The sequence below is a fragment of the Saimiri boliviensis genome, chromosome 9 (genome assembly GCF_048565385.1).
Source record: "Saimiri boliviensis isolate mSaiBol1 chromosome 9, mSaiBol1.pri, whole genome shotgun sequence".
Taxonomy (NCBI): Eukaryota; Metazoa; Chordata; class Mammalia; order Primates; family Cebidae; genus Saimiri; species Saimiri boliviensis.
Genome location: NC_133457.1, coordinates 7,934,614 through 7,950,241, shown reverse-complemented (window position 1 = coordinate 7,950,241; position 15,628 = coordinate 7,934,614). Strand labels below are relative to the sequence as shown.

Sequence of the window (15,628 nt, the reverse complement as noted above, 5' to 3'; positions counted from 1 at the left end):
GAGCCACACATGCCTTTCAGTACTTGAAATGTAGTGTGACTGAGGAACTGAAATTTAATTTTAATTAAATAACCACACAGCGGGTAGCTCCTGTATTGGCCAGTACACAAAGGGGGCTGTTTCAATCTTATTTTACAGGGATGTTGTAAAAAAAAGCTTTGGATCCGAACACATTCTTAAATTCTAGCCCCTAGCTGAGCAGCTTTGGGCAAATGACTTAAGTAAGTGACCCTTGTTTCTTCAGGTGTAAAGTGGGAATGAAAAATAACTCCTGTTGTGAGCGACAACTAAAGTCCACTAGACTAGTTACCATGGTGCTGTGTTGGATACAGATGAGGAAATTGACATGCATAGAGGTGAAGGTCAATGGCAGAGCTGGAAGTATAACCCAGCTGTTCTGAGACCAAGTTCAATGTTACTACCATTGAACTAGATTTTTCTTCAGGATACTATGGAGAACTATCAATATATTTGAAGTAAGAAAGTGAGATGATAAATATCATACTATCAGGAGCATCTGGAAATGGATATAGAACTACAGGAACACAGATGGCTTGAGGTAGGCAGGACCGCTAATGTATGAGAGCCTGGACACAGCAGGCTCTTCATAAATATTTGTAGGATGGATTTGCATGAAAGCTGGTGGTATAGCAAGAGAGAGAGACTTCTCAATGCTGATAAACTTGAGCAATTAGCTGAATTACAGTCAAGGGAAGTGATATGATCTGGATGTCTGTCTCCTCCAAATCTTAGTTTGAAATTGACTTCCAGTGTTGGAGGTGGGCCTAGTGAGAGGTGTTTTGAGTCATGGGGTGGATCCCTCATGAATAGCTTGGTGCTGTCCTTGTGGTTATAAGTGAGTTCTCGCTCTTAGTTCATGTGAGAGCTGGTTGTTTAAAAGAGCCTGGAACCTCCTCTCCTCTCTCTTGCTCCCTCTCTTGCCATGTGATTTGCCTGCTCTCCCTTCATCTTCCACCATGAGTAAAACTTCCTGAGCCCTCACGAGATACTGCTGCCATGTTTGTACAGTCTGCAGAACCGTGAGCCAAATAAACATCTTTTCTTTATACATTACCCAGTCTCAGCTATTCCTTTATAGCAATGCATTGTAGACTAATACGGGAGGATTGAAGAGAATTTCATGTTGACATCAAAACAGTGGCAATATACATTGGTGTCCATTTCTTATTTTTACCAGCTGTAAAATCTGACCTCTCAAAAAAATCAGTATTTAGAAAATGAGTATAGTGAAAGAGATAGAACAAATTTAAAATTAATTTCACCTCTCTCCCACACACATGTAAAAACATACTCTTTTTCTTTCACCTATAGAGAGAGAGAAGTGGAAAGAAACATTAAAACAACAAAGAAAACCATGCCATTCATGTCACATACACTCCAAAGCCTCCATGCATTATATACTGTTATGTCTGGGCTTCCAAAATTCAAATTCCAACATATATCTCAGTTCACTTCCATCAGTGCTATCAGAGATGTAATAAGCTGATCAACAAACACATCTACCAAGAACAGAAGCCATGGCTAAATTTCACTGCAAATAGAATTTCCTCACACATCCCTTCATTTTTGCTCTTCCCAGTATGTATATATGTGTACATTTGTACATATACCTATAGACACACACACACAATTTTTGAGACAGGGTCACCCAGGCTGGAGTGGAGTGTTGCCGTCATAGCTAACTGCACCCCTGATCTCCTGATCTTCCTGCCTCAGCCTCCCGAATAGCTGGGACTACAAGTATGTTCCTCCTCACCTAATTGTTTAATTTTTGGAGAGCTGGAGTCTCACTATGTTGCCCAGGCTGGTCTTGAACTCCCGAGCTCAAGCAGTCTTCTTGCCTTGACCTCCCAAAGTGCTGGGATTACAGGAGTGAGCCACCTATCCCTCCTTCATAGCATTTACTATCTTCCAGACTGAGCACTGTAAACTCAAATTCCCCAAAGTGATAATTGTATGCATAGAACATGGCTCCACTGATCATGGGAAGGGCAATCTTTTGAGTGTGAAGCACGCTGTTTTCATGGTCTTATCTTTACTGGTCTCTTCCCCATGCCCTTCACACCTCCCCGCTTTTCCACTGGGTCCTTTGTTTTCTCTTACGGCAGGTTTAGTTACTGTCATCTTCCTCCCCATCTTTGTTAAGAAAAAAATTGTTAAATTAGTAAGTACTTGTATAGCAGGATCTTGCTATCTTTTTTCTCTTCTCAAATATTTTTCTCAAAAAGTTGAATATTAATAACCGTATCTTTGAATTTCCATTTTTCACTGTGTTATATGTAGGAGTCTGTACTTGAAATCCTTTTTTTGAGACAGGGTCTTGCTCTATTGCCCAGGCTGGAGTGTAGTGGCGTAATCTCAGCTCACAGCAACCTCCAACCTCCACCTCCTGGGTTCAAGCTATTCTCCTGCCTCAGCCTCCCGAGTAGCTGGGATTACAGGTGAAGCCCACCACCACACCTAATTTTTTGTATTTTTAGTAGAGATGAGGTTTCACCATGTTGGCTAAGCTGGTCTCGAACTCCTGACCTCAAGTGATCTGCCTGCCTCAGCCTCCCAAAGTGCTAGGATTACAGGCTTGAGCAACCACACCCAGCAATAATCATTTAGTAAGAATCATTTGATTACTCAGTTTGGGAATTATAAGACTTTGTTTCTCTTTATCCTACTCTATATTGTTCAAATAATTCTTTGCTGATATGTAACTCCAACAGTAGGTTGTCCAGACAAAGAAGAATGAAATCGTCTATTTTGCAACTTGTGTTCAACTCCAGTAAAGTTTGTGGAAAGCCAGATGTGACAAATTCTAGATAAGGTGAGGTAGGACTACTTGTAGTTCTCTATGATCAGATTCCTCCATCTATGCAGGTATTCAAGAGTTAGCCATGCTGCATTTACCAGTTGACTGGATGCACTGGAGTAGAAAATGCAGACAAGATGATTATTTCTAGAATTCTTTTACATTTTGTGTGTCTTGAAAACTACTTTGGAAAGCAGAATTATAACAGATGTATTATTCATATGACATTAGTGATTGTGTCCATTTTTATAATTCAGTTGTTCTGGCTCTGGCCTGTCAGCGCTTTAAAGTCTGGCACAGGTTCCTCCCTGGCTGGATGAAGCAATAAACAGGTGGCTTTCTGCCTTTATTGTTTCTGAGCAGATCTAAGTGCTTATATGAAGAGGCTGCTCTGCTCTTGCACCCTCATGGGCCATCTGTCTCCTTGGTAGCTTGTGGTTTGATTCACCTCCTTCCTTTTCTATCTGATAAGCACCAGCTTCTACATGTATGTCTCATAATCTCACAGCAGAATGGCATAATTCCTATGCAAGTCATTCTGAGGAACTGACAGTTGTCTTTATACCCAGACCTCTTGCCTAGCTGGTATTCTCTTCTCCTTCAATCCTGTGTGTTCAATTCTGCCTCACTTCTCTTGAATGGCTCAGGCAGGGAGTTTCAGAAGCAGCTGTGTGGCTCATAACCTTTTTTTTTTTTTTTTTTTTTTTTTTGAGATGGAGTTTCGCTCTGGTTACCCAGACTGGAGTACAACAGCGCGATCTCGGCTCACCGCAAGCTCCGCCTCCTGGGTTCAGGCAATTCTCCTGCCTCAGCCTCCTGAGTAGCTGGGATTGCAGGCATGTGCCACCATGCCCCGCTAATGTTTTGTATTTTTAGTAGAGAGGGGGTTTCACCATGTTGACCAGGATGGTCTCGATCTCTTGACCTCATGATCCACCCGCCTCGGCCTCCTAAAGTGCTGGGATTACAGGTGTAAGCCACTGCGCCCGGCCCGGCTCATAACTTTTGATTAGAGTCTTTGGTCACTTAGAGGCAGCCTGGGGAATTCACAGACAGTGGTATGGATTTCCTGTCTCAATTCCTTGATGCCCCAGCCATTTGCTGACATTTCACCATTTCACATACATAGGAGAAGCTGAGCACTCGGTTTATCTGGGGCAGTGTGGCGAAAAAGGAAGAAACTTCCTGTCCAAAAGCACTGGAGAGCCCCTCCTCCCACTATATTTCTCTGCAAACAGAAAGCTATCAAAAATGCCATTTAATTGCACAGGTTGGCTCCCACATGTGTCCTTGTAGCGGTGATGGCTGGCTACATATGTGGAGAGCCAAAGGCAAAATGCAATAAAAGCGAGGAACAAAGCTTTCTTCCTTATGTAATCTCTCCATCTACTATGAAGGCTTCTATTTGCCATTAAACATGCTTCCCCCATCCCCTTTACTTGGTGTGTGGCCAGCTGTTGAGTTTCTCCTCCCAACAGCCAGAAGTTGAGCCAGGCATCTCTGCTTCCCTTGGCTGGCCATCCCAACCCACGGCAGAGGGGTGATCCTCTGGAGCAGGGATGTCTAGTCTTTTGGCTTTCCTGGGTGACTGGAAGAATTGCCTTGGGCCACACATAAAATACACAAATACTAACAACAGCTGATGAGCTTTTAAAAAATTAAAAAATTAATCTCCTGTTTTAAGAAAATTTACAAATTGGCACTGGGCCACATTCAAAGCTGTCCTGAGCGTCATGCAGCCTGCGGTTCACAGATTGGACAAGCTTGCTCTAGAGCGTTGCAGCCTCTTGGCAGTGATGTGCTGGGTGCCTAGATGTAGGTGCGCAAAAGGCAAATTCAGTGTGGCACTGCCAGCCTGGGGTGGATGGCCACTACCTTCCCTGTGCCAAGACTGTGGGAGTGTAACTGACCCTAAGCCTCCCAATCTCGGGGAGGGTGGGGTGGGGTAACCCCAGGGAGCTGGAAGGTACACAGTGGTCTGTGAGAACCAGTCCTGGGGAAGTGGAGGGAGGCAGATTGGCAAGTGAACAAGGCTCCAGGCCCTGACTCCCCAACACCAACTCCCCAACACTTTATTATCCCATTGGACTTCACTATAAAACTCAAATTCAAAAATAATGTTAATAGTGACTGCAGAACACTAAAGCCCACGTGCTGTGCGCTACTGAGCACCCAGGCCCTGTGCGAGCTAACCAGCTTATAGCACTTAGCCTGACTTGGTGAAAACACCACTTTAATACCAGCTTTCATGAACCCTCCATGCTAAAGATGCTGTCCTAGGCAAGAGTCACATGCTCGGCATCCCATCTAAGTCCGTTTTCCAAGCTGCCAGATACCTGCAGCAGGGGGAGCCCTGCTCTTCTTGGACTTATTTCACTGGCTTGTCTTAGGCTTGACTTCAGGAGGTATTTGCTGCTGGACAGTTCCCCTGGACAAGGTAAGTGAGAGACTGCAGGTGGAGGCTTCTCAGAGGTGACAGAGCTGGGGCTTCCGCATTAGGAGTGCCTCGCTGGCCTTGATCACCACACAGAAATGCACACACCACACAATAAAAGTAGGCACACTGCTAAAAGTTAACCTGCTTAAGTGTGGGTGCCAGGTGCTGGTGCACATTTGATTGTGGTTGGTGGCTGGGTAATGCATATATGTGTTTATACAGAATAATTTACCACAGAAATAAAGACACTCCTATTTCATTTCACTTATTTATAATTTTTAAAAAGTAATATTCATATGTGCTAAAGATACAATATATAGGCACATTCTTAAGTTTTGAAAGAACTGACTTTTGCCTTTGTTGATACTCTCTTTTATAGCTTAATGGTTTAAAAAATTAAGTTCTCTTTACATACCTTTCTTTGGACATAGTCTTTTTTTTTTTTTTTTTCCCCCAAATATGTAACACCTTCAGGTCAATGCTCAGCTCATGAGCTTTTTGATTTTTTTTAAAAAAAACTTTCCTCACATGAGAATTAAGATGATAAAATTTCCTAAATCATGACTTTTGGTGCATCCTACAGGTTTTGACACATAGCATTTTGATTGTTATACAATTCTAAGTATTTTTAAGTTTTCATCATCACTTTTTGTCCCATCATTTAGAAAGGTGACTTTAAAATGTATAAGTTTTTAAAATATTGTAATTAATTTCTAATTTAATTGCACTGTGTTCAGGCAATGTGGACCGTATGACACCAATTCTCAGAGATTTACTGATAGTTGCTTCCTAAGTTAGAAGTTGCACAAGGAACACTTGTAAACACTCCACACCTTGATTTAACAGTTGTTAATATTCCATTTGTTCTCCAGATGAATGTCTCATTTTTGTGTTCAGGGCTTGCATGTGTCTGTTAAATCATTTGTTACTTACATTTAGATCCTTTATATCATACTAATTTTTGTCTGCTTTACCTGTTATTCAAACTAGTGCATGAAATCTCAAATTTTGATGATGTTTCAATGACAATTTCTCCTTGTGGTTTTTTGGTTTCTCCTTTGTATATTTTAAATTTTTATGACCCTCATCAATTTAAAATTGTTTCTTCCTCATAAATTGAACACTTTGTCATCATGTAGTCATCCTCTTTATCCTTAATGAAATGGTTTTATTTAAAAGTATATCTTATCTGATGTAAACATAGCTATTCTACCTTTATTTTTAAGATACGTGCCCGGTATGTTTTTTCCATCATTTTACTTTCTGCTGCTCCATTTCCTTATATTGTGGATGTGTCTCTTGAAAGCAGCTGAAGTTGGATTTTAATTTGTTTTAAAATCGAATCCATCAATCTCTGATTGTAACTGGCAGGTTTAATCTATGTATTTTTGTGATTACTCACATATTAAATGGACTTGCTTCTGCTGTCTTACTTTATGCCTTCTACTGGTCTTTTTTTTTTTTTTTTCTTTCTTTTTTTTTTTGCCCTTTTTAAGAAAACTTTTTTTTTCTTGACTTTTTATTTTTTTAACAATATTTATTACCTTTTTGTTTTTATATCCTATTTTCCCTCACTAGACTTTTGGTAGTTACTTTCTATTTTTGTTTTTCATTTGTGCCCTTAAAATTTGTAATGCTTTTTTTTTTTTTTTTTTTTTTTTTGAGACAGTTTCCCTCATTACCCAGGCTGGAGTGCAATGGCGCGATCTCGGCTCACCGCAACCTCCGCCTCCTGGGTTCAGGCAATTCTCCTGACTCAGCCTCCTGAGTAGCTGGGATTACAGGCTCGCGCCACCACGCCCAGTTAATTTTTTATATTTTTAGTAGAGACGGGGTTTCACCATGTTGACCAGAATGGTGTCAATCTCTTGACCTCGTGATCCACCCGCCTCGGCCTCCCAAAGTGCTGGGATTACAGGCTTGAGCCACTGCGCCCGGCCTTGGCTGCTTTTAAGTTTTGGCGTGGTGTCCTGTATTTACCCATACTGTGTCCAACTGCTGCTTCCTATTTATCTTGCCTGTCATATCTTTTTTCTTCATCTATGAATTCATGTCATTCCTAAGTTCTAGAAAATGATCATCTCTTTATGTCTTTAAATATTGACTCTCGTTATTTCTATCTTATCTTTCCAGAATTCCAATTAGATACAGGTTAGATCTTTCCATTTCATTTTGTCTCTAAAACTCTTGATCATCTCTGTGTTCTATTTCAGCATTTTTTATAGTTCATTATCCTTCTCTTCAGACACATTTAGTACTCTGTTTACTCTTTCACTAAGTTTTACAAGTTTTGTTTTAAATTGTGAAATTCAAAGAAAATTAGAATGAGCAGAGTCATAAATACCTGTGTATCTTTCACCTATATTCTCTAACTTTTACTATCTTGCTACTCTATGTGTATGTGTATAATGTACACGTATATTCACATACACATATCCTATCCTACTTCCCTTTAGGAAAACCATCAGAAGACAGGCTGCAGCCCACATCATATATGTTACTCTTAAGTACGTCAGCATACCTACTTCAAGAACAAAGACATTCTCCTATAAAAACATGATACTATTATTACATACAAGGATATTCACATAATATCATCCAACATTGTTCATACTCAAATTTTCCCGATTGTTCCCCAAATGTCATTTCTATTAGCTTTTTTCCAATCTTAGATCGAATTAAGATTCACATAATTACATTTGACCATTTTGTCTCATTAGTGTTTCCCACGTCCCTCTCTTCTTCATGATTATGAAACCTATAAACAGTGTAGGCAAGGTGTTCTGAAAAACATTCTAGATTCTGGAATCATCCAATGGTTTACACATAATTAGACTTGGATTGAACATCCTATCTGAGGTCCAGCAACATGCTCATGTAGGTAATGTTGCGTACCTCCCACTGCTTCCCCTTGGGTGGCATGTAACATCAGATCTCCCCATGTAAAGGCGCATTTTCCTATTTGTAATTAGTAACTAGCACGCAAGTAGTTCTGTGAGACTGTTTAAACAGCCTGTTCTTCAACAATCTCATGTTCCTCAACACCACATTGTTTTGGCACCCTATAATGATCAGTTATATTTGTTATTAACATTGTTATTACATTGTTAACCACAAACTGGTGATTTTCTAATTCTTCCATTCCTTCTACATTTATTAGCTAGCATTGTTGTATAAAGAACCACCTTTTCTCTCTTCCTTTATTTTTGGGGGTATCTATATGGGCTTGTAGATTTTAAAAATTCAAAGTGTTACAATTCATTATATTTATACTTTTTAATGTTCAACTTACTCAAAATTAGGCCAGTGGGAATCCCATCAAGATGATTCCTTTGTTCTTTTGAAAAGGCATTGTTGGTTTTTAATGATTTTCTTGCTTTTTGGCATAGCAAGTTTTTCCAGCTGCAGTCTAAAATTAGGACTTTAAAAGGAAACTCTGTTCCTTTTAAAGTAGTTAGAAACCACAACGTGGTCATCAGGCATGCTCACTGTCATTAGGGTGTCCCATTTGGGTGTTTTATTTCAACACTTAGATTTTCCATTTTAAAAAGCAATTTGTTTGTCAGATCAATGTGGTCATTTAAAGCAACTTCAGCAAAGTCTCAGGATACAAATCAATGTGCAAAAATCACAAGCATTCCTATATACCAATAACAGACAAACAGAGAGCCAAATCTAGAGCGAACTCCCATTCACAATTGCTACAAAGAGAATAAAATACCTAGGAATACAACTAACAAAGGATGTAAAGGACCTCTTCAAGGAGAACTACAAACCACTGCTCAAAGAAATAGGAGAGGACACAAACAGATGGAGAAACATTCCATGCTCATGGTTAGGAAGAATCAATATTGTGAAAATGGCCATACTGCCCAAAGTATTCTATAGATTCAACACTATCCCCATCAAGCTACCAATGACCTTCTTCACAGAACTGGAAAAAAACACTTTAAACTTCATATGGAATCACAAAAGACCTTGCATAGCCAAGACAATCCTAACCAAAAGGAAAAAGGTGGAGGTATCACACTGCTGGACTTCAAACTATACTACAAGGCTACAGTAATCAAAACAGCATGGTATTGGTACCAAAACAGAGACATAGACCAATGGAACAGAACAAACATCACACATCTATAACCATCTTTGACAAACCTGGCAAAAACAAGCAATGGGAAAAGGACTCCATGTTTAATAAATGGTGTTGGGAAAACTAGGTAGCAACATGCAGAAAGCAGAAACTGGACCCCTTCCTGTCACCTTACACTAAAATTAACTCCAGATGGATCAAAGATTTAAACATAAAACCTAACACCATAAAAACACAAGAAGAAAACACAGGCAAAACCATCCAGGACATAGGCATCTGCAAAGACTTCATGACTAAATCACCAAAAGCAATGACAGTAAAAGCCAGAATAGACAAATGGGATCTAATTAAATTCCAGAGCTTCTGTACAGCAAAATAAACCATCATTAGCGTGAATCGGCAACCAACAGAACGGGAAAAAATTTTTGCAATCTACCGATCTAAGGGCTAATATCCAGAATCTACAAAGAACTAAAACAGATATACAAGAAAAAAACAACCCCATTCAAAAGTGGGCAAAGGATATGAACAGATACTTTTCAAAAGAGGACATATATGAGGCCAATAAACATATGAAAAAATGCTCATCACTGGTCATTAGAGAAATGCAAATCAAAACCACACTGAGATATCATCTCACACCAGTTAGAATGGCGATCATTAAAAAATCTGGAGACAACAGATGCAGGAGAGGATGTAGAGAAATGGGAACACTCTTACACAGTTGGTGGGAATGTAAATTAGTTCAACCATTGTGGAAGACAGTGTGGCAATTTCTCAAGGATCTAGAAATAGAAATTCCATTTGACCCAGCAATCCCACTACTGGGTATATGCCCAAAGAACTAGATAGCATTCTACTATAAAGACATATGCACACATATGTTCATTGCAGCCCTGTGTACAATAGCAAAGACCTGGAACCAACCCAAATGCCCATCAATGATAGATTGGACAAAGAAAATGTGGTATATATACACCATGGAATTCTACACAGCCATAAAAAATGAGTTCGTGTCCTTTGTGGGACTTGGATGAATCTGGAAACCATCATTTTCAGCAAACTGACAAAAGAACAGAAAGCCAACCACCATGTTCTTACTCATAGGTAGGTGTTGAACAACGAGAACACATGGACTCAGGGAGAGGAGCATCACACACTGGGGACAGGTTGGGGGGTAGGGGAGAGACAGCAGGGGGTGGGGAGGGAGATGGGGAGGGAGGGTTAACATAGGGAGAAATGCCAGATATAGTATGCACCTAAAGTAAAATAAATAAAATAAATAAATTGAATAAAATTAATTTTAAAAAGTTATCTCTTGATCCTAATTATATTTTAATATCACGTAGCAATAGATATTTGTCTAAATATGATAAAGAAGGAAGAAAAACAAGAAAAGGAAGAGGAGGAAAATAGAGATAAGAAAAGTGGGGGGCATTTTCATTTATCAAGTAACACCAAGCAGACAATACCTTCGGAACTGTCGTGGGGGTTGCTTTGGATCTGTAGAGCTAAGTCTATTGCACTTTATTTTGAAGTTTAGTGGTGGATATTTGTTGACTGCACCTAAAAGAAAAAAGTCTGTGATGAGTCTTGTGTTCATGACTGTTAACATTACTGCAATCGGCTCTGTATACAAAGCGCCATTTTACTGTTTTAAGTAGTCATTAAAAAAAAAAACCAGCTAAGGTAGTCACATGAAATAAAAGCAGATTTCTCAGGGGAATCTTTAAAACTGACTTTAGAAAACACATCCCTTCTGAATTTGTAGGTGAATTCAACTAACTTTTCAGTAAGATCCTCTTAGCTGCTAAACTGGGTCAACCATTAGAGGAGGTATCATGAGCTAGTTCTAATGATCTGGCTTTTAATTAATATGAACAAAGGTAGTTATTTATTTGTTCCTTTGAAATATCAAAAATGTAAAGGAAAAAAGACATTTTCTTTGTGGTCTTTGAATCACTAACAACAGTAACATCAGCACTAACATCTTGGGTTCAGTTCATTAGTGGCTCTTTTCATTTGGAGGCGAATGAATTTTTCATAACAATAAAGCATGCCTTTTTATATCATGTAAACATTCAAAAGCCATTTTTGATGGGAATTCTTAAAAATGTATTACGTATTCCTTTGAAGTATTAAATTAAATAGATTTGCTAAACACAACCAGATCTTTTCCTGGTAACCCAGGGTCATCCTAAGTCGATTCGTCCTGGACTGCGATCCAACACTGTCTGCAGAGCTGCTGTTGTAGGTAGGACTGTGCATGTTACACTGGATGGCCTAAGACTGTGAGGCTACCCTTACCGTGCTCCTGATTTTTAAACTGTATCTGTGTTAAGTATCAGATGATTTGTCAGCAGTTTTGTTTCTCTTGGAAAATGTGTTGATTTTGATGTGGACTGTGCTTGATAGCCAACTCTATTATAGCAGTATATTTAAATAAGAGCCACAAAGCGAGGGAGCAAGACCAGAAGACCCAGAAGAGCAGTCAGTCACCAAGACTGTTTCAGTCGCTCCTTGATCTCCAGCATCAGAACAGTGAGTGGCTCAGAGCAGTTCCCTGGTAAATACACGTTAATGTTGAACACATTACTGCAAGTCTGTGTTCCTGCTACGGAAGTAAGCATGTAGACTTGAACATGATTATGCCAAGTTTTTCTTGACTTGTACTTTTATAGTTACGTTTTAAAGATTGCAGATTTATAGACGTCTAAGTTCTAGAAGAATGGTGTATATTTTCATCAAGGTTACAGTTTTCCCAAAGCACTTTATGTATCTCTCATCTTCCCTAAGTACTTTTTTCTTAAAACATCTTTTGACCTTTCCTCAGTTGAGGGGGTAGGTGGTGCCATTTATCTAATAACATAATTTGACTAATTACTCATGGAACACTACCACGAATTTTTGGGAGATAGGGAAGGAAATTCCATTTTAAGACTTCTTCCAACTTCTTGCCTGATGGGAGCTTCTTTATAAGTGTATCAGTTTTTCGAGGTTTACTTTTATTTTACCCATACAAATGCCTTATGATATCTTCCTTCATTCAGAATGACCCCCTTCTCAGTTCTTCTTTCCTGTTTCGATTCCAGAATACATCCATGTAAATTTCACTCTGGGAGCCTACTGTTCCCATCCAAGTGTTTCTCAAGCCATAACATACACATGAGTCACCTGGGGATCTTTATAAAATGCAGATTCTGGTTCAGAATGATTAGGTTGGGTCCCAAGATTCCACATTCTAACAAGCTCCCCAGTGACACTGGAACTCCTGGTCCTAGAGTCAGTTTGAGTAGTAGAGGATATACTATCAGCCCCAACAATAATCTCCAATGCTCCTTAGACCTCACCCTATACTGGTAAGTCGGTGTCTCTATAAGCTTTAACTGGCACATTTGAGACACAATCAAGACCTCATTTGAGCTACACTGCGTACTCTTTTACCTATGTGTTCATTTCTCTCTATCTGGACTCCAAGGGATCATTTACCAAGGAAACATTTGCAAATCCTCCAAGTGCTCTTCACCCTTCAGAATCACATTAGAATATAGCTTTTTATCCATCCTGTTGCATTCAAAATGGATTGCATATGGATTTCATTCCAAAATGGATTACTCTAAGAAATGCAGCCCGTGTTTATTTTTTATTGGGCACCAGTTACACTAATTACTGGCATCATAAAAAGAGCCATTAACAAGGCTAAGAAAGTTTTGCAAGGCTGTATTTTTTATTCTGACAGGTAACATCTCCTAACACTTCAAACTCTGCCTCAGGAACTTGGGAAAGAAAAGCCAAGAACTGTTTCATTTTTCTCTGGCTCTCTTTTTCGGTGACTTTACAGATGAAACTTTCCATCAAGGCAGAGTGTGCTAAGGTTACATGGCAAGGATTTCTACTCTGTAGCTGAAGTCCGGGCTGTGACTTCTCACCCCCGGACTGCACTGCTTCAGAAGACACTGCTTGTTATGATTGCTTCTCCATAGGAACCAGAGGCATAAAAAAAAAAATGAGCCAAAAAACTAAATGCGTAGGAATCAGAGATTTCCTCCCTTTTACCATCCGTCATTATATATTTTCCTTTCTGACCCTGAAGTGCCCTTGAAGACAGACAAGAGGTTTCCAAGAATCCATGTTAGCTCAGCAACTTTTTTTTTTTTAAAAGGAATACCAAGTAAATTCTTAATGTGCAGAGAACAACAGATTTTATGACTTACGCCTGATTGAGTTTATAAAAGACTTCACAAACTTCACACCATAACTGTGGTCAGGTTTATGAATTCGGCCAAGCTGAACCAGGTGATGATCCAAAGGGTGACTTGCGAGATCCTCCAGCTCCTTATCATCCCAAGTAGGGCCGAGGGAAAAGACGAACAGGGCATACCCCTGACATTTGGCTCGCAAGGATTCCTTCTTTAAGATTTCCCCATCTAAATGGCTGGTTTCCCCAGCAGATATTACAAATATGACTTTGTTTTTTCTTAGATTGGGTGTACTTAAAAAGACATTGTCCAGAGTCCACTGTAAGGCATGACCAATAAAAGCATCTCCATTTAGTTGTTTAACTGACTCATTCACGTGCCTCTTCATGAGGCGCTTACTACTGTAGGTGGTAAGATTGAACTCAGCTCTAACTGGACTCTTCCGAGTGTTGGGCAGAAAGTCACGAGGAGCATGGCTCAATAGGGCCACCCGGTCTCCGGTGATAGAAGTCTCTGGCTCTGGGGTGATTTCAAAGTAATCTAATAGTGTTCCCAGGAAGGCTCTGATGTCTTCAAATTCGGCACTTCCCATGTTCCGGGAGCCATCCAGAAGGAAAGCAGCATCTATGTAAGACTGCACAGGGGGTGGTCTGGCTTGGTCACAAGAAGCATCTGGCTTGCATACATCTGTGAACCGAAAGTCACTTTGGGTTACTAAGTAGAAATAGACAGAAAAGGGACGATAGCATCTCAAATATTTTGACATCTGGAAACTGGATAGTCTTTGATGTTAAAATAGTGACTAAATAATATCAGTAACAGGAAGAGTTCTTAGTACATGGTTTGCATCTGTCTCCCAAAAGTACAGCTTTTATACTCAGCCTGTGTCTTGGACTCCGTTTGCTAATGCTATCAGACTTTTAAAGATTAGGCTGTTTTCAAAGAAGTTTAATCTTGGCTGTGTCTCAAGCTTGTATCATTTGAAGTGGACAATTTATCTCATGCGTGCAAGGATATGCTGTATCACAACATAACAGTGACTGATCGCTCTAGGTCTTAAATATACAGGTTAGACCAATGGCTCTTATCGCTATGCTCAGATTGTTCTACTATGAAGAAGTGCTATAAAAGTAAAAGTGAAAAAAGCAATCTTTTATTTCAATTTAAGTAAGTTTATAACTCAGTGTCTATCTATGAGTGAGCCTTAAGGACAAAGCTCATCTTTGCATTTCCATAGTGCACATTAGTTGAAAACTCAATACATGTTTGTTAAATGAATATTGGATACTCACGGCCTTTCCTAAATGAGATCATTTTATAAATATGCATATCTCATTTAACAAAAGAATGCATAGTAATAAAAATAGAGGGGATTTTATTGAATATGACCACAAGAAATATTCAGAGGAATAAAAATATAGAAACGGAAGGATCTTAGAGGTCATTTAATCTTATAATTTTACAGAAGAAACTGTGGCCAGGAGAGTAAAATAATTCTGGCAAAGGACACACCAGTATTTCTAGAAGTTTCTATATACGAAGTCAATGTTTTACTGTTAGAGATGAGGCAGGTGGTATAGTAGTGGGGAGGCCCATTGGCCTGAGAGCTGGAATGCTGGGGTTCTGGTCTTGTTTCAATAACAAGCTGTGTGCCCCTAGCCAAGTTACCACTGGGCCTCAATTCAGCATAGTTCTGCAAACTTAGGTGGTAGGACCAGACTCACCTAGAGACCCTTTTTAGGACTGAAATTTTGTAATCCTAGTAACAGTTGATGGTTGAGTATAAAAATAGCCTCTTTAAAAACCAAAGATAAGAAAGAGAAATGGAGCAACATGAGTATGGACAGCTGGTACTAGATATATAGGAATGGGCCACAAATAAAAACTATTAGATGAAAGATTAATAACCAGAGTGCTGAACCTAGGAGATAATGTAACAAAATTCTCACTTAAGTCTTGTTCATGACTCAATAAAGATGTGACTTTGGATAAGTTATGGTTCCCTTACTGAAATTTACTAAAATTTTATGGCCCTGTAAAATGGTCAAATGATAGAACAGTCACCTGTGTGCAAAGCAGTT

At 39.4% G+C, this 15,628-nt stretch overlaps 1 protein-coding gene across 1 annotated transcript in view; it reads right to left on the bottom strand.

The window, feature by feature from the left end:
* COL6A6 (collagen type VI alpha 6 chain) overlaps positions 1-15,628 on the bottom strand; it is a 108,632-nt gene that overhangs the window by 977 nt on the left and 92,027 nt on the right. Inside the window, exons 35-36 of the mRNA XM_003925092.4 lie at positions 13,563-14,234; positions 10,821-10,914 (exon numbers count right to left, since the gene is read on the bottom strand). Of these exons, the coding sequence (XP_003925141.1) occupies positions 10,821-10,914; positions 13,563-14,234 (766 nt within the window). The remainder of the gene's footprint in view (positions 1-10,820; positions 10,915-13,562; positions 14,235-15,628) is intronic.